This window comes from Chiloscyllium plagiosum, chromosome 7 (assembly GCF_004010195.1).
Source record: "Chiloscyllium plagiosum isolate BGI_BamShark_2017 chromosome 7, ASM401019v2, whole genome shotgun sequence".
NCBI lineage: Eukaryota > Metazoa > Chordata > Chondrichthyes > Orectolobiformes > Hemiscylliidae > Chiloscyllium > Chiloscyllium plagiosum.
The window spans coordinates 23,761,876-23,782,102 of NC_057716.1; the positions used below are offsets into that span (position 1 = coordinate 23,761,876).

General features: G+C 43.2%; 1 protein-coding gene across 1 annotated transcript in view; it reads right to left on the reverse strand.

Annotated features, from left to right (window-relative positions):
* The window catches only part of LOC122551910, a 162,593-nt gene that overhangs the window by 118,597 nt on the left and 23,769 nt on the right, over nucleotides 1–20,227 (reverse strand). Inside the window, exons 10-14 of the mRNA XM_043694478.1 lie at nucleotides 18,204–18,327; nucleotides 12,983–13,091; nucleotides 11,196–11,239; nucleotides 9,277–9,366; nucleotides 3,167–3,286 (exon numbers count right to left, since the gene is read on the reverse strand). Of these exons, the coding sequence (XP_043550413.1) occupies nucleotides 3,167–3,286; nucleotides 9,277–9,366; nucleotides 11,196–11,239; nucleotides 12,983–13,091; nucleotides 18,204–18,327 (487 nt within the window). The remainder of the gene's footprint in view (nucleotides 1–3,166; nucleotides 3,287–9,276; nucleotides 9,367–11,195; nucleotides 11,240–12,982; nucleotides 13,092–18,203; nucleotides 18,328–20,227) is intronic.

Here is a 20,227-nt window from a genome sequence, read left to right on the forward strand (position 1 = left end):
GTAGTGTCCTCGGCCCAACCATCTTCAGCTGCTTCATCAATGATTTTCCTTCCATAAAAAGGTCTGAAGTGGGGATGTTCACCGATGTTTGCACAACGTTCAGCACTATTTATGATTCCTCTAATGCAACAAGTGCTGGAAGCACTTCACCAGGTTTGGGTGAAGTGTGGCAAGTAACATTCATGCAACAAGGCCAGGCAATGCCCATTTCCAACAGAACAGAATCCAATCATCGCACCTTGATATTTGATGGCATTCCATGACCCAATGCCATATCTACACATTGATTCCCTCTGCTTTCTGTGGGCTGTCAGCACAGACTTTCATCCTATGGAGTCTTGTCTGTCTCCACGCTTCAGGCTCTCTGCCTTTATTCCTGTGAAGGGCTTTTGCCTGAAACGTCGATTTCGAAGCTTTTCGGATGCTGCCTGAATTGCTGTGCTCTTCCAGCACCACTGATCCAGAATGTGGCCATGAACTAACTGCTGCCAGAAAGTGAAGAAATGTGTTTGGCGTCTGTGAAGAAAAGCTCAAAAGCAGTTATGTCCGAGAACAGCTAAGAAATCCAGGATAAATGGCACTGAAAATAGTGTGGATGAGTGCAGAGAGACCTTGAGAGTCTCAAGTGAGTGGGTAAAACTGGAGGAGAATGTGAGGCCATCCAATTTGGATTGAGGGAAGATAGATTAGATCACTTTCGAAATTGAGACAGTCCCGAACAAAGAGACTCCGAGGATGTAGTAATGAGAGTCATGGCCAGATGGATCTAATTGATAATGAGGTCCTTGATTGGGGTTGTTAACCTGGCCTAATCAAGGAGCCTTGGCTGACAGACATATACAGGGAAGTCAGAAGGTGTCCTCCGTCTAGGGACTGGATTTGAACTGGCTGGTCACAGCCTATGTAACGGGCACATGTAAATAAAGGGTTGCATGGTGACCGTGAAACAGCCTCTGTGCAGTTATTTCATATCACAATCTTACCTCCACCTTATAGACATTGCTCAGGTAAATCTCTTCACCTGCTTAGCATAGATTATTGTATCTGAGATGGAAAGGAATCTGGTGAGGAGGCTTCCAGAAGTATCATTCACCGAACCTCAAACATCCCACTCTCTTCTCCTAAATAATGCTTTTTAATGCTTAGCTCATTGGACAGCTGACCAAGATCATGGCCAAAGAACCTTGTGATGATCAGTGACATTTACCCTGATCAGGTTCTTGTAAAGTTCATTAAGTTGTCAAAGGTGCCACATAAATGCAAGTTGTTGTTGCAGGGGGCACCATGATCTTGCGATAGATTGCACACACACGTGACTGAGTCACACCAAGTGGAAGATCCATTCCATTTGCTGACTGGCATCAAATTAATCAAGAGACCTTAATGTTATTTAGGGCCTTCATAATGCCTGGGGGGGGGGGGGGGGGGGGGGGGTTAGTGATGAAATAGGAACTAGAATCAGATTTGGAGTCAGATTGCTTAGACCAATGTTAGCCAATACATGTACACACGGATGCACTTTGCAAGCCAATTCACTGTTTACTCTTGTATTTTGTGAATCACTTTGAATTATGTAACAAGTATTTATTCCTTTCTTAATGCTAAATGCAAACTAGTTGTGCTGAAGCTCCATGAGTGAGGAGTTGGTCTCATTGGTGGACCCACAAAGAAGCTGCTAGTCCTGACAGAAGAATGGGCCGTGGGTTTGACAACAGGAAGGCAGAATGGGAAGATATTGGTTAAGGTGAACATTTTTGCCAAAGTTCACAAAGTAGTTTTAAAATAACTCTGTTGGATCTTCATTGGGGAACTGTCGCATGCTGTTTCTGTGACCAGAAAGACAAGGGAGTTGGAGATAAAACCCTATAAAGCCACCTGTGTTTCTTCAAGTATAAGCTTGAAGAGAGACCTGCAATGAACACATCTGGAGATGGCTGCAAATGGAGCATGGATGTCACCAAAAACCAATTATGTGTACCAAAGACAGGTAATATGGCATGGACAGAATGAGAGAAAGAGGAATAAAAATCCTGGAGGAAGAAGAAAAGGATTCGCTCCGGCAGCTGGGTAGAGCAGTTTCATCTCTTGCTTTGAAATTGCACTGAGGTCTTTTGATGGATTGACTACCTTAGGGAGACCTTGGTTTGTCGGACTTTTAAGCAACCAATGCCATTCTGAGTATGTATTCTTTCTTAGTAGCGTAGTGAAGTTGTCTCACATTAAGTGGGATTCTTTCCAAGTTGTTGTGTGCCTTTGGCATCTGGGCCAGGACCTTTGGACCCAGAGAAAGGATGTTTTCAGGCTGCAGGTTTGCATTCCCTTCGATGCCGAAGTGCAAGAAGTTCTTACTGAGGTGTCCCAGTTGACTAAAACTTTTGATACGCTTGGTAGAACAAAGCTATTTTCACTGCTGGTGAAGACTAGTCAAGGTGCATAATCTTAAAATGAGGGTGATGTCAGGTAGCATTTCTCCACACAAAAGGAAGTGGAAATCTGAAACTCTCATACCCACAAGAAAACGCTGCTCATGTCAAGAGTCAATGAACTCACCAGCCTTGCCAACAAAGCCCAAATCCAATGAATGAATAAAGTAAAGTTGAATACTTCAAAACTGAGTTGAACAGACATGCTATGCAATGGTATGGAGTGGATTATGGAACAAAGATGGCTGGATGGAGTTAAGGATCAGGTCAATCATGTTCCACATTTATGATAAAACAGTCTCGACGAGCTGAAGGGTTGATTTCTGTTCTCAACTTCTCATCTCACTGGCCTCGTGTATCAAGTTCATCTTTCTCTGTCTCCTACCTCTCCCATCACATCCACCTCCTTCCTTCTTTGTAATTAAATGCATCGGACCAACCATCCAGTTTGCACTCCCACTTGTCGATAAAGTGCCTGTAGATTCCAATCTCTTGAAATTCTTTTATTCAGTTGGATTAGTCTGACAACCAGGCAGGAGACATTCACAATCAAGCTGAGAAATCCAAACATCTTACTGAGGGGAATGTGTAATGCAAAGCCATTTACCCAAATCTTGAAAACTTGGTTCTGTGTTGACAAAAGCTAAACAGGAGGTTTCAGCTGACAGTATCTCTACAATAATTTAGCTACAAAATGATCATCTATCAGCGTTTGCAGTGCATCCCAACAGAATTCTTCATACCAGGAATCTTAGAAATGGCTTGTATAAAGTGACAATTGAGGCAAAATTCATCGACTTGAAATATTTGCTTTCCTGAGGTTCCTCTGAAAGTGTAACAGCCGGGGCAGAGAAGGGTGAAATCTGGAAGAGAAAAAGTCAACATTAGTCACAGGTACAGATGAACATTCACATTGACCTATCCAGATCAGTGCCTTAATCAGCCGAGGGATCTCAATCCCAGGCACTAATATGATTTGAAATGGCCAGACTCACAAAATCCACTGATTCAGAAAGTAATGTGGGTTCAAATAATGCAGCACTTCCAGTATTCCTAGGTTTACCCTTTATAATGTTCTTCAATAAAAAATGGATGAGAATAAACGCATGTTGTTACCAGCTAACAGCTAATAATGCACAACTACTTAAGAAAGCAATCAGGAAGGGACATGAAATAGCTTTGGCAAACAGGATTAAGGAGAATCCAATGGGATTCTACAAATACATTAAGGACAAAAGGGTAAGTGGGGAGAGAATAAGATTCCTTAAAGATCTGCAAGGCCACCTATATGTGGAAACGCAGGATTTGGGGAAAATATTAAACAAATATTTTGCATCAGTGTTTACTGTGGAGAAGGATACAGAAGATAGAGAATATGGGGAAATAAATAGCGACATCTTGAAAAATGTCCATACCACAGAGGAGGAGGTGCTGGAAGTCTTAGAATGCATAAAGGTGGATAAATCCCCAGGACCTGATCAGATCATAGAGTCATAGGCATAGTCCGACAGCACGGAGACAGGCACTTTGACCCAAACTGGTCCATACCAACCAAAATGTCTGTCCACACTAACCACACTTCCCTGCCCTTGGCCCGTATCTTTCTAATCCTTTCCTATCCATGTATTTGTCCAAATGCCTTTTAAATGTTGTTAATGTGATTAATGCCACATCCAATTCCACTGGCAGCTTATTCCATATGCGTACCACCCTCTGTGTAAAAAATGTTAAACCATAAGACATAGGAGTGGAAATAAGGCCATTCGGCCCATCAAGTCCACTCCGCCATTCAATCATGGCTGATGGGCATTTCAACTCCACTTACCCGCATTCTCCCCGTAGTCCTTAATTCCTTGTGACATCAAGAATTTATCAATCTCGGCCTTGAAGACATTTAGCGTCCCGGCCTCCACTGCACTCCGCAGCAATGAATTCCACAGGCCCACCACTCTCTGGCTGAAGAAATGTCTCCGCATTTCTGTTCTGAATTTACCCTCTCTAATTCTAAGGCTGTGTCCATGGATCCTAGTCTCCTCGCCTAACGGAAACAATTTCTTAGCATTCCCCGTTTCCAAGCCATGTATTATCTTGTAAGTTTCTATTAGATCGCCCCTTAAACTTCTAAACTCCAATGAATACAATCCCAGGATCCTCAGCTGTTCCTCATATGTTAGACCTGCCATTCCAGGGATGATCCATGTGAATCTCTGCTGGACACGCTCCAGTGTCAGTATGTCCTTCCTGAGGTGTGGGGCCTAAAGCTGGACACAGTACTCCAAATGGGGCCTAACCAGAGTTTTATAAAGGCTCAGTAGCACATTGCTGCTTTTATATTCCAACCCTCTTGAGATAAATGACAACATTGCATTCGCTTTCTTAATCACGGATTCAACCTGCATGTTTACCTTTAGAGAATCCTCGACTAGCGCTCCCAGATCCCTTAGTACTTTGGCTTTATGAATTTTCTCACCATTTAGAAAGTAGTCCATGCTTGTATTCATTTTTCCAAAGTGCAAGACCTCGCATTTGCTCACATTGAATTTCATCGTCATTTCCTGGACCACTCCTCCAAACTGTCTAGATCCTTCTGCAGCCACCCCACTTCCTCAGTACTACTTGCCTGTCCACCTAACTTCGTATCATCGGCAAACTTCGCTAGAATGCCTCCAGTCCCTTCATCCAGATCATTAATATATAACGTGAACAGCTGCGGCCCCAACACTGAACCCTGCGGGACACCGCTTGTCACCGGCTGCCATTCTGAAAAAGAACCTTTTTTCCCAACTCTCTGCCTTCTGTCAGACAGCCAATCCTCAATCCATGCCAGTAGCTCACCTCAAACACCATTGGCCCTCACCTTACTCAGCAGCCTCCCATGTGGCACCTTATCAAAGGCCTTTTGGAAGTCCAGATAGACCACATCCACTGGGTTTCCCTGGTCTAACCTACTTGTCACCTCTTCAAAGAATTCTAACAGGTTTGTCAGGCATGACTTCCCTTACTAAATCCATGTTGACTTGTTCTAATCCGATCCTGCTTTTCCAAGAATTTAGAAACCTCATCCTTGACGATGGATTCTAGAATTTTATCAGCAACCAAGGTTAGGCTAATTGGCCTATAATTTTCCATATTTTGTCTTGATCCTTTCTTGAACAAGGGGGTTACAACAGCGATCTTCCAATCATCCGGGACTTTCCCTGACTCCAGTGACTTTTGAAAGATCTTAACCAACGCCTCCACTATTTCCTCAGCCACCTCCCTCAGAACTCTAGGATGTAGCCCATCGGGGCCAGGAGATTTGTCAATTTTGAGTCCATTTAGCTTTTCTAGCACTATCTCTTTTGTAATGGCAACCATACTCAACTCGGCCCCCTGACTCCCTTTAATTGTTGGGATATTACTCATGTCTTCCACTGTGAAGACTGACGCAAAGTACTTATTAAGTTCTCCAGCCATTTCCTTATGTCCCATCACTAGTCTTCCAGCATCAGTTTGAAGTGGCCCAATGTCTACTTTTGTCTTTCGTTTGTTTCTTATGTATTGAAAGAAACTTTTACTATCATTTCTAATATTACTGGCTTGCCTACCTTCATATTTGATCCTCTCCTTCCTTATTTCTCTCTTTGTTATCCTCTGTTTGTTTTTGTAGCCTTCCCAATCTTCTGATTTCCCAATGCTCTTGGCCACTTTATAGGATCTCTTTTTCTTTGATACATTTCCTGACTTCCTTTGTCAGCCACGGCTGGAAATCTTTCTTTTCTTGGGGATGAACCTCTGTACAGTGTCCTCAATTATACCTACAAACTCCTGCCATTTTTGCTCTACTGTCTTCCCTGCTAGGCTCTGTTGCCCCTCAGGTTCCCTTTTATCCTTTCTCCTCTCGCCTTAAACTGATGCCCTCTAGTCCTCGATTCCCCAACCCTGGGAAAAAGACTGAGTGCATTCATATCATCCATGCCTCTAATGATATTATACACTTCTATAACATCACCGCTCAGTCTCCTATGCTGTAGAAAAAAAGTCCTCACTTGTCCAACCACTCCCTGTATCTCTGACTTTTGAGTCTTGGCAACATCTTTGAAAATTTCTTCTGCACTCTTTCCAGTTTAATAACATTCTTCTGATAGCAAGGTGACCAAAAGTGAACACAATACTCCAAGTGCAACCTCAAAACATCCTGTACAACTGCAATATAACTTCCCAACTTCTACACTCAATGCCCTGATTGATCAAGGCCAGTGTGCCAAAAGCCTTCTTCACTGCCCTGTCTACCTGGGACTCCATTTTCAGAGAACTGTGAACCTGAACTCCAAGGTCCTTCTGTTCCACTACACTCCTTAAGACCCTAGGAGTTTCACCATGAAACTCCTACCTTGATTTGATTCTCCAAAATGCAAGACCTCACATTTATCTATATTAAACTCCATTTGCCATTTCTCGATCCACTTCCCCAGCTGGTCAAGGTCCTGCTGCAATTTCTGATAATCTTCCTCACTGTCCACAATGCTGCCTATTTTAGTGTCATTAGCAAACTTCCTAATCATGCCTTGTACATTCTCATCCAAATCGTTGATATAAATAATAAACAGCAATGGGCCCAGCACCAACCCCTGAGGCACTCCACTAGTCACAGGCCTCCAGTCCAACAAGCATCCTTCCACTATTACCCTCTGCTTCTTACTATGAAGCCAACTGTGTCTCCAACTTGTCAGCTCCCCCTGGATTCCATGTAATTTAATCTAATTGTGTCTCACACTCTAAATGATTGAGTTTTTTGAAGAAGTAATGAAGAGGATTGATGAGGGCAGAGTGCTGCATATGGTCTATTTGGACTTCAGAAAGGCATTCGACAAGGTACCTCATGGGACGCTGGTTAGCAAAGTTAGATCAGATGGAATAGAGGGAGAACTGGCCATTAGGTCACTGAACTGGTTCGAAGGTAGAAGACAGAGGGTGGTGGTGTAGGATTGCTTTTCAGACTGGAGGCCTGTGACCTGTGGTGTGCCACAAAACTTGGTGTTGGGTCCACTGCTTTTCGTCATTTATATGAATGATTTGGATGTGAACAGAGGAGGTATAGTTGGTAAGTTTGCAGATGATACCAAAATTGGAGGTGTAGTGGACAGCAAAGAAAGTTACCTCAGACCTTGATCAGATGGACCAATGGGCTGAGAAGTGGCAGATGGAGTTTAATTCAGATAAATATGAGGTGCTGCATTTTGGAAAGGCAAATCAGGGGAGAACTTATACACCTAATGATAAGGTCTTGGGGAGTGTTGTTGAGCAAAGAGACCTTGGAGTGCAGGTTCATAGTTCCTTAAAAGTAGAGATGCAGGTAGATAGGATAGTATGCTTTCATTTATTGGTCAGTACATTGAATACAGGAGTTGGGAGGTCATCTTGTGGCTGTACAGGACATTGTTTAGACCACTGTTGGAATTCTGCATGCAATTCTGGTTTCTCTGCTACAGGAAGGATGTTGTGAAACTTGAAAGGGTTCAGAAAAGATTTATGAGGATGCTGCCAGGGTTGGAGGGTATGAGCTACAGGGAGAAGTTGAATAGGCTGGAGCTGTATTCCCTGGAGCATTGGAGGGTGAGGGGTGACCTTGTAGAAGTTTATAAAATCATGAGGGGCATGGATAGGGTAAACAGACAACGTCTTTTCCCTGGGGAGGGGGTGCCCAAGACTAGAGGGCATAGGTTTAGGGTGAGAGGGAAAAGATTTGAAAGGGACCTAAGAGGCAGCATTTTTATGCAGTGGGGAGTATGTGCGTGGAATGAACTGCCAGTGGAAGTGGTGGAAGCTGGTACAATTACAACATTTAAAAGGCATCTGGATGGGTATATGAATAGGAAGGGTTTAGAGGGATATGGGGCAAGTGCTGGCAAGTTGGACGAGATTAATTTAGCATATCTGGTCAGCATGGACCATGAAGGATCTGTTTCCATACTGTACAGTTCTATGACCGTATAACTTTATTACCCAGTGTGCAAATCCCTCCAAGACAAGCCTCCAGCTCTGAGTGATTACCAGAGACTTGAGAGGGGGTTTCTAACTCATATAGCTGGATGGTTATCCAGGAGATGTTTGAGGATTAAAACCTGCTCTAACTCCCTGACCCAGCACCCTGACTCACCCTCCTCCCTGCAAAATAAACCAGCACAACTTTACTCGATACTTTCCCAATGTCAAGATTTGATTTCTCCCATCCACTTTCACTCATCAGCTCAGGTGAGGTATGTATAAAGTAAAAAGGAAATCACATAATGTGTTTGTGGGTCAGGAGGAAAAGGAAGTATTCACTGCTCCCACACCTTTCCCCCTCTGTCAGTTTTAATCCAATCTCAACTAGCATAACTGTGTCCACCTCCATGATTTATGAGTTCCCATCCTAATTTCACCCCCTTTCCTAAAGCCCCAGGCTAGATATATTCAATTTCTGACTCCCGGGGGATGCTGAACAGAACTATATTGAGTTTTGTCGATAGACAACGTGGCTGCTGGATAAGAATTTCAGAGAATGGGATGTGGGGCATTTAAGGTATTTGCCACCAACTGCATCAGATTGGAGTGAGGCACAGTTGACCAACTAATGGATGGGAGGCACTGGGGACGACCTTGCATGATGCGCATATTTCTAGCTGCCATTTCCTCTTTGGGTACAGTGAAATGCATTGCCTTTCTCTTGTCCCTCTTGCACACGATAAGGTGCAGCTGGATCCACATTAATTATAAACATCTAAAAAATAGCTATCTAATCAGTCAGTGAATATTACATCCAGCCCATTTTGCATATTACAAGTCCTTCTGCTCTCGTTGCCTCCACGTGGAGAATTGGCTGCAAACTTACAATTGTGAATAGTGAGCCTCTGTGGGTGCTTGGCCTGGCTGTCATCTGGTCTGGAGAGCTTTGCACTTTTAAGGGGCTGGAGACTGTTTGCTGCAAGAGCAGGAGCAAAAATGTCAGTCAGAAATCGAGGAGAATCCTACTGCACACATTACATTCACCTTCAGAGCATTTCCGGAGAGTGGTTGCATACTCCTTGTCTGCGAGAAGATACTGCAGAGGCAGGAGAAACTATCCAGCAAGCATTGCCTAAGTCTTTCTGTAGGTCCATCAGCCGCCTGTCTCATTGGAGAGATATTTTACAGTCATCTTAGATTCTCAGAGTTTGCACGCACTCACTCATGAGGAGCATCAGTTACAGTGGTTCAACTGTTCAATTTTTGATGATGTATGTCTGGTATTTATTGTGCGTGTGTGAGTAATTAAACCTGGGTGCCGTTAATTAGAAAGGGAAATCAAACTGTAGGTGAGCTGCTGGAAGCATGGAAGCAGACATTTTTAATGCATTGAGTAAGACTCTTCCTGAAGACATGTGACCAGGAAGATACACAAACTAAACTAGATCTCAGGTTACATCATGAGTTTTGCTTTAAAACCTGGAAGGTGGATGTAGAAACAAAATTATTTGTTCGCTGTTCAGAAGTAGCTATATGGGAAGTTTAGATAATAGAATGATCCCAAGTTTTCAAACTGAACAAATATTTCCCCATCTCCTGTGCACCATGTATAATGGTGTGGATGAAGCCATGTAGATGGAGAATGTGGGCATGAGATAATGGACAGCCCTGAAATGAGGATTGTGAAGTTAATTCACATGAGGAATGGTGCGAGAAAACCTTTCGCTGAACTGAACTGGAAATCCCAATCACTGAAGTGGCACTGGCATTGTGCCTATGTGTAAAGAAACACTTAAATTTATACAGCACCTTTGGTAAATTCAGAATGTCCTAAAGTGATTTACACTCAATTAAATAACTTTGAAGTATAGCCACTCTTCCAAACACAACAATCAAAAGCCCAGGAAAGCCCCACACAATTAATGTAAACATCACCAGGAGATTTATTCCAATAATGTTTGGTGAAGAATAAATGTTGGCCAAGACACTAGAGAAAACTCCCTGCTGTTCTTCAACAAGGATCCACGAGATCTTTTCTGTCTACATGAGGACAAATGGGTCCTTTCCAGGACCCCCTGACAATGCTCACTCCCACAACAGTGCACAGGAGTGCCAGCTTCGATTTTGAGTCTGGAATGGTGCTTGCTCAACAGGAGGAGTATTCAAGCAAACACATACTCACAGGCCATCTCAGGAGTCTTGGCTGATTTGTTACCACTGGCTCCGGACTGATGGGAGTTCTAGCATCCCCACACCTTCCCTGTTTTACAGCATTGGAACAAATCACAGACAAGGCACTAGGACCTTCCTGAACAGAATAGTATGGGATTAGATCAGAGTCCTTAGCTAGATAGAGCGCATATTTGATTCTTTATCAATGTGTAAGTCAAACTCAGTAAAGAAAGGCTGTGCTTGCTGTCTCTGGTCTATAACCCTAATCTCATAAGTAGCGCGCCCCATACTGAGCACATGTTGTTCATTTGCGCTTGGGTTATGATGGACTCCACAGCTGAAGAGCCTGCTGACAATATTCAGGTCTAGGTTCACAATGATCCCTTTGAGTGTGATCTCAGGAGGGCGGGTATTGTCTATGGGATTCAGTCTTAGGAGGGGACAGTGACAGTCAGAAGAGTGGAGGGTAAGGGATGTCCAACTTAGATTTTAGGAGTCTTTTGCAGTGTGTAATTATCTGTGATTTTTGTTCTGAGCAGAACAGGTCAGACTGTTGCCAGTGGGGTGAGTGTATCCTGTTTTGTTAAAAACCTCACTCTAAGACATGTACAGAGTGTGACTTGTTTTAAATACCTCAACGTGCACCTTCTGTTCTTCAACTTCAGGAGAACGACGCTCTGTGGGAAAGAACAGAGTAATAGAGTGTAACTGGGACAATATCATTTGTCATCAGAATCAATGGAAATAAAAAGCTGAACAAGCACTGTCTACTGAGAGTGACCATGACAAGGCTCTGTGATGACCATCAGCTGACCAGGAGTTTCTGAACTGGAAGGTGACATGGGGAATCAGTCTCACTCAATTCCTCACCATATCTTTCCCTTCTGATCCTGCTGGACAGACCTTCCAACACCATTTGAAATCCCTTCCTTACTGTTAGCTCAGTGGAAAACCCACCTTGTACTTTTCCCAACTTTAGATGTGCTGCTGAAATATACAGCTGAAGTTAGTCCTTCAGTTCCTCAAGCTTATCCCCTTATTCAGTTCAGTCATGGATAATCTGCTCCTTCCACCCATCTCAGTTCTGTAAGCCTTCATACCCAGACTGAACAGAACTCCAACAAACACCATTCTGAAATTTTCAATTGACCCCCAACCTTAATAGTGGTTTAGGAGAACAAGGCTCCAAATTTGAAAAAATACTTCTTAACATCAGTTCTGAATAGCCTGTGTCTACTTTCAAATTTCTCCCTTCTTAACTTTAAAAATGTGAGCAGTTGGGTTGCAGAAATGGGAAGATGAAAGGTTTTAGTTGAAAATTAGGCGGTATTGTAAAGACTGTATATTTTTCTTTTTCTCTATTTTTGAAAGTAGAATAAAATTATGAAAGGGCACTATTTAAAAAAAAAACAAGGATTATAGATAGATTACTGTACTTTTCAAAAGTAAGTTACCAGCATTTATTCTAAACCTGGTTAGCCAGTGGGGAAGGTGAGTTGCAGACTAACTGGACCCAGGTTGTGTGTATAAAGTGAGATTCGGCTGGCGACAAGTCGCTGATTGATCCTGTCACCAGTTATCAGTGACAAAGTCCTTCTTCCTGCCATAAAATATGTGGTTGGCTCCTAGGTAGCTGAATAGCTTGTGGGTGTGAATGATATGACCAAAAGCTTTTGGACCTCTCAAAGGGAATGTGGTGTCTTTCTAGAGGTGGCCATTCTTAATCCAGTTCCAAATAAGGACAGGCCTCAACAAAAAGGAAAACAAAAATCCTTCATAAAGAAGTGACATTGTGTCTACAGATTGTGTAAGGAGAAAAGGAGGGAGGAGGAAGGAGAGGACTAGAAGAGAAAGGAGTAGTATGACAAAGAGAGAGGGAAATGCTATGGATAGGAGGAAAAGGAAGAGAAAGAGGAAGCTGTGGAAGAAAGGTAGAGAAAGATAAGGACAGGACAGGGAGAGAGAGGGGAAGATGAGAGGCAGATAGACCAAGAGATAGCGATGCAGGAAGAAGAATTGGTGAGGAAGGTATAGAGGGAGGGAAAGGGATGAGGAAGGGACAAGGAAGGGAGGAGAGAAGAAGAGGGGATAGAGGAACAAGAATGAGGATGGAGAAAGGAAGAAGATTGTAAGGGAGAGGAGAGAAAGAGAGAGTTGGAGAGAGATAAAAATAGGGAAGGGAGAAAATGGTTGAGAGGGAATGGAGCAGTTGAGGGGAGGATTGGAGACATAATGGGATCCAACAGTGCTCTCCTGCCAAAGACTTTATCGGCTTGTAAGAGATGCTGATTGAAATACAAACTGAGCTCTGTACCTTACATTTGTGTTTATGTTTACATTGCTTAGCAACTGCCGAGCTCTTTTATAACCTTCTCCATTATAACTATGGTCTCATGACTCAACAGCCGCTGACACTGTACCGTTCACTTGTTCTTCCAAAGCGATGCCTCCACTACCTGTTAGATCGGCTGGTTTTGGTATAATAGAAATAGATGCTTTTCTTTCTGTTAAACTACTCCAGACAGTTCCCTGTGAAATGAAAGACAGTGTTAAGAATCTTCACAGAGACTTGATCTTCAGTGTTCTCCTGAAGAAAATTGAAATCCATTGTATGGACTTTGACTCATTCACAGAACCCTTTGCCAAGTCAAACTGGTTCCCTTTCCATTCTCAGTCTGAGTGCCCTGGTAGGTGTTGTTAAATCATCGCGGGCACAAACATTTCAAACTCACAGCCTTTCCCCAGAACAGTGAGGCAGAATGCAGCCGACTCAGATTGTAAACCTGAAATAATAGCCTTTGTCACTGCTTTGCAGATATTGGGGTTGCACTAAGAGTTTGTATTCTAAGTGACAATGCCTTTAAGGTTAAAATGGGAGGGTAACACTCCATATTTTATACCTGATGCAGCTAATCCTGGTAGAGAACTGTTTTCCTATCACTGCCAATAGGTTCCTTGGCACTGGGTGTCTGACTAAGGTGTGGGTCAAAAGGGCACCATGTAAATCTGGGATGAACTGGTGGGAATGATGAGCTGTCAGCAATGGTGAGCTCCCACTCTCTCCTGCCCCTGCCTGTTAAAACCCAAGTTCAACATTCCCTTGCTTTTCCCACTAGATCCAAGGAGAGCCTGGCACAAAGAGGGACATAGAGCCCAATGCCTGCCTTATATTTAACTTCCCAGTGTCACAGTGGCAGAGATACAGATTCCTCAGAGAACAATCCAGAGACTGACTGCATTTTCCATTCTGGCCAACCATTCATCACCCAGAGCCAGGACCCAAGTGTAAGAATCCCTGGGCACCAGGTTTCCGAAACCAATCACCACTTACAATGAAGGCTGAGGCCTCCAAGCTTTGGAATGGTCTGTTCTAATAGCAGTCTCCACCTCCTTACCAACTTGATAGCCTTGTCACACTGAGTAGTGTTGGGAGGATGCGTGAGCTGGAGGCTGCTGCTTCATCCCTCATTGAGCCACAGTTGTCGAGATAGGATTTTATGAATGTCGTTGAGTCTGCGAGGTGAGCTGTGAAGACGCGGTACCCTCAACAGTCACATGGACCTGACACGCCCACGTTACAACCTGCTGCAACAACTTTTCCAGCAGAATGGGAATCTGACACTGAGAGTCTCAAATGAATGTGTCACTGGGACAGGAGCCAGCAAGTCTCCCATTTCCCAGACACAGCATTGATTCCATGGATAGAGAGGTTCAGCAGTCTGTAGCTGGGGATTCTGAGCCAGTCAAGTATAGTGCAACGTAAGATACCACCAAATCATAGAATGGCCTTCAAACCATTAACAACATTGTTTACATTTATCTGAAGTGATCTACATCAGTGGAACAAACTGGTGGTACTGAGATTTGTGTCCAGGCAGAGAACAATTTTAATTGTGGAACTAACTGTAGATTATACTGTTTTCTTGCTGCCTTCCACTCATGGTTTGAAATTGTAATCTTTATTTGTATCCAGCCTGTCATTCACTATTTAATTGTTGCTCCCATGGGATGGCAGCGTCACTGGCAAGGGCAGTATTTATTGCCAGTCCCTCATCGTCCTGTAGTGGTGGTGAGCTACCTCTTTAACTCGCTGCAATCTGTCTGAGGAAGGTCCACGAAGGTGATGGGTTTCAGGACATTGACTCAGTGACAATTCAACTGCAGAAAAGGATTTCTAAATTAAATTGTTCTGACATTTATAGGATGGGAATTCGAAGAGTTTGGTATCTCCCTGCATCTGATGCCTCTGTCCTCCTACAGTTGCAGAGGTCACAGATTTTGACTGCACTTCCTCACGGCTTGCTTCCTGTGAGTACTCATTTCCATTCTCCCAGCTTCGCCATCTCTGTCACGTTTGTTCTGTCGATGCCACTTTCTACTGGGCTGCCTCTGATGCGTCCTCCTTTAAGGTCTGAGTTACAAAATAGACTGGAAGGACTGGGACTTCTTTCACTGCAGTGTAGCAGGTTGACGGGTGACCTTATTGAGGTTTATAACATCACGAGGGGCATAGATAATGTGAATGGTGAGGGTCTCTTCCCTAGAGTTCAAAACCAGGTGTTATATTTTTAAAGTGAAAGGAGAAAGATTTAATAAGGACACGAGGAACAAGAGCATGGTTCATGTGTGAAATGAAAATCCAGTGAAAGATTTAAAAGACATTTGGATAACTTCACAATTAGGAAAGTTTGGAAGCAGATGGGCCAAGTGCAAGCTGGTGGGAATAGTTTAGGTTAGGAACATGGTTGGTATGGACTGGCTGGATTGAAGGGTCTGTTTCTGTGCTGTATGACTCTATCTCTATAACAACTGAGAATTATTCCCCATCAGAGGTGACAAGGCCCTCAGCTCTGTCTGACCTATTTCTTGCTCTCTGCCCTTACCTCTTCCTCTCCCTCCTCGAATTCAGATAGTGTTTCCTTTGTCCTAATCTACCACTCCACCTGTCTCTGCATTCAAAGGATCACCTTCCACCATTTCTGTGACCTCAAGCATGTTTACCCATCAAACACATCTTGCTGTCCCCTTAACTATCAGCATTCCGCAGGGACCATACCCTCTGTGACACTGATTCAGTTCTCCTTGATCTCCAACAATTCCTCACTCCCCTATGACAGCTTCCCATGCAAACACAGAATGTGTAACACTTGCCCATTCACCTCTGCCCTCCTCACTGTTCAAGCCCCCAAATCAGACCTTTCAAGTAAAACAACATCTTACTTGTGCTTCTTCCAATCCAGTCGACTATAGTAACTGCTCACAACGCAATCACCTTTAATAATGGCAAGGCCTAATGCAGACTGGCTCACTGTTCTGGGGAACACCTCCTCTCTGTCCATAGGAATGACCCAGACCTTTCAGTTATTTGCCATGTCAATGTGCCATCTTTCTCGCAGGCTAATTTTTCTGTCCCAAGCCTGTTGCAATGTTCCAGTGAAGTTTAATGCAAGCTGGAGGAACAATGCCTCATTTTTCACTCAGGAACTATATAGCCTTTAGGACTTAACATCGATTTCAACATCTTCAGAACATGACCTCTGTCCTCCATTTTGGTTATTTCCCCCTCCCCTGTCTGGACCTTAATGACTTTGCTCTCAGCAGAGCTGACCCATTTTCTCCTCTCACACTTATCATTTCCATCTCTTTTACCTCTCTATCCTTCCTTTCCCACCAATAGACTCTTTTTGCGTTCTGTTCTGGGTCCCACAGCATCTGTTCCATTCCTTCCTCCTTCACCTCTGTGAACAACAGATAAAGCAGTATTTTCCAGTGACATTCAGTTCTGAGGAAGGGTCCTATCAGACTCAAAGCTTTAATTCTGTTTCTAGCTCCACTGATGCTGCCAGACCTGCTAAGTTTCTCCCAACATTTTCTGGTTTGGAAGTCAAAGGAGTTTTGTTGCGTTGTTGCAACACATCTTTATACACATTGGCTACTATTGAGTACTGGTGAATGAGGAATTTAATGCTTTAAGATGGTGGATATTGTACCTGTTGATTGGATTTGTTTTGTGCTGGCTGACACCAAGTCCCTTCAATGTTGTTGCACTTATCCAGGCAAATGGTGAGTATTCCACCATACTTCTCTTGCCCTGTAGATAGTGGACAGACTTTGGGGAGTCAGGGGTGAGTTAATTAGCACAGAATTTCCAGCTTCTGTATTCGCTTGTAGCCATAATATTTATTTGTCTGATCCAGTTCAGTTTCTGGTCGACAGTGACCTCCAAGGTGTTGTTCATGAGGGATTCAGTGTAGATATTGCCATTACAAACATGGGGAGATGTCTTCACTCTCACTTGTTGGAAATGGTCATTTCCCATCATTTGCGTGGCAGAAATGTTGCTTTTCACTTATCAGTGCATGTTGAATGTTGTCCCAGTCTTGCTGCATATGGACATAGGCTACTGTATTTTCTGAGGAACTGTGAATGGTGCTAAACATTAGGCAATCAGCGGACATTCACATCCCATCTTATTATATTAGTGGGAACATGGCTTAATGAAACAGCTGAAAGTGGTCAAGCCTGGACCACAAGCCTGTCCAGAGAGGCGCCCTTGTGCACTGGTAGTGTCTCTACCTCTGAGCCAGGCGACATGGGTTCAAGTCCCACTGCATGATTAGAAAATATCAAACCAGAAAATATCCAGAGATTTTATTGCACATCTCTAACGTAAGTACGTCTAACTCTCAATTGTTCAAGAGCTGTTTAATAACATCCTGAGACAGGTTCATTAAGAATACTTACCCTGAGAATTCCTGCACGGTGCCCAGGGACTGATTAGATTCTCTACAGTGTGGAAACAGGCCCTTCAGCCCAACAAGTCCACACCGACCCTCCAAAGAGTAACCCACCCAGACCCATTTCCCTCTGACTAATGCACCTAACGCTATGGGCAATTTAGCATGGCCAATTCACCTGACCTGCACATCTTTGGACTGTGGGAGGAAACTGGAGCAAACCCACGCAGACACAGGGAGAATGTGCAAATTCCACATAGTCAGTCACCCGAGGCTGGAATCGAACCTGGAACCCTGGTACTGTGAAGCAGCAGTGTTACCGCTGAGCCACCGTGCCACCCTGACTGAGGTGATTATTCCCCAGCAACCACAATCATCTTCCTTTATACTATGCAACCCTCCCATCAGTGGGCAGTTTTCCTCTGGTTCCTACTGACTTCAGCTTTGCTTGGGCTCCTTGATGCCACATTCGGTAAGATGCTACCCTTGACATGCAGCACCACCAATCTTGCCTCAGCTCTGGAACCTATCCATGCTTCAGCAAAGGCTGGAATGAAGCCTAGAACTGAAAGTATTGCTGGAACCCAAACTGAGTGTCAGTGAGAAGGTTATTGATGACAATCTCAATGCTTTTCCTGCCAGTTACTGATAGCAGGATCCTGAACATTCAATCTTGACTTCTGGAAACTCCTGAACAAACCTACTTTTGTTGGCAACACCCACAGGATATCTGACCTCCTTGCACCCCCTGCCAGCCCAAATGATTAAAGTCGGGGCTGGAGCATAACGAACAGACAAGGTTCACCTTCTGTCCAATGTGACAAAAGCAGCATTTGATCTGGCTGAATAGCAGCCTTCGATGTGTTTTACTCAAATCACTGAAAATACATGTTTACTAATTTACCTTCCTCTCTGACCTCAGCATTTTTCCTGATTTCCCCATTTTCCTCAGGATCAGGTGTTCCAAGAATTCCATTCGCTGTTCCTGAGTTTGCTTCTCATTTAACTCCTGCCTCAGGCGATCCAATCTGAAATGTAAGATTGGACAGGCTCACACCTTTTGGAACTGGACACTCATTTGAAGGAGGTGGAAATAAGTGTTTACACTTGTAGCTGCAGCTGAGTGTAAATGTATGCACTTGCCTCTTCCTCAGCATCACAGGCAAATTGCAATTGGACTTCAATGATAGTTGCCAAAAGGAATACTTCTATATTGTAGCCAAACATCTGACACCAGCCAAGAATCTGGCTACAAATGACAATAGCTTTGAGTGGCATTTCTGCTTTCCTTCAAGTTTCTGCTCAAAGTTGTTTCAAGATTACTGAATACAAAATCTGTTATGGCACACATACTCCATGAGTCCAACTTAAAATAAAGATATGTTTCCCATTTACCAAAAGTCAATTAAAGACATTACCTGTATCAGGTGTTAAGTAAAAAAAATCAATCCAGATTTGTCTAATAAACATCACTGTTGGCTTGTTATATAAAAAATCCAGTGAAGATCCAACAATGAATGAACACATTCAGTTGGTAATACAGAGGAATAAATCTTCGAAGGAAGTTTAATAATTTACCTCTTTAAATAACACCAAACACATGCACTCTTACTAATAATGGAAGAATATGGATTTCTCTCCCTACAGAGATTCATTTTAAAATAAAACACATTCAGATCAAGGGGTTATTCTTGAAGACAAAAGGAATAAAGTGTAAAGTGTTCTGAAGCTTATGTCTCTGATATTCTGGTGCATGATGTCAGTTCACTATTCTGGGCTGGCAGTGGCATGATGTAATGTCAAAAGATCAATAACATAGAGATCTGGGGACATGGGTTCAAATCTGTGAACCCAAGAGTTTCACTCTCAACTGAATGTTAAATTCTACCATGTCATGGTCACTGCTTTCTTGCAGATGTTTCTCCTCATTTACTAAAAATTTGCCTTGTTACACCTCACCAGACCCAAGATGGCCTGGTCCATGGTGGGATCCACAACAGATTGTTTTCGGAAACTATCCGTCATGCACTCTAGATTTTTTTCTTGTGGCTACTTCTACCAATTTGATTTTCCCCATCTACATGAAGATTAAATGACTAATGTACTGCCTTTTTAAATGCTCTCAGCATCTCCTGACGTATTCTGTGTCCTCCAGAACAGCTACTCTGAGGTGGCCTGTAAACTGCTCCCACCAGTGTTTTCTCTCCTCAGCATTTCTTACCTTCACCTTTATAAATTCTTATGTTTCAAGATTATTTCATGCTGTTGCTACCGTACTTATTCCATTTGACAAAGGTTTCCCACAATCCTTTCCTTCCCGCCTGTCCTTATGAAAGGTCCCATCCTGTTATGGACTAGACCAGACCATTCAAAACATTCTTAAGCAGGCAGCCCAGACCTAACTTTGTAATTTGTTTCAGAAAGTGTACAGTGAAAATTACCCGGAGTAAGATGGCTAGAGTTTAAAACAGACAAAAACTTTATTCACAAAATTACACAATTAAATATAAAAAAACAGTATAAAGCACCCCTAAAGAACTCAACCTATCCTGCTAGCCTTAATTATGCTGTTCCAAATACACACAACACAGTTCCAATAAGTAAACTCTCTTTAAAAACCAACATAAATGGAACACATGCTTACAGGTTGAACATGAAGAGCAGAAAGAAAGAGTTTCTGCACAGCTCACTGTTGAACTTCCCAGTTCAAGACTGAGCTAAACCAGCTCAGCTCAGCTCAGCTAGAGAGCTGACTACTCCCCTCTCTTTATACAGGTCACTTTTAAAGCATCACCACTTTGACCTGAAGTCACATCTGTTTAGATATAAACAAAGGGCCTCTCAAAATCCTTTTCATCTCTGTACCAAACCAGACTGATCGGAGCCCGGCCCGGTTTATTGCCCATCTGAAAAAAAATCAAGGATAGA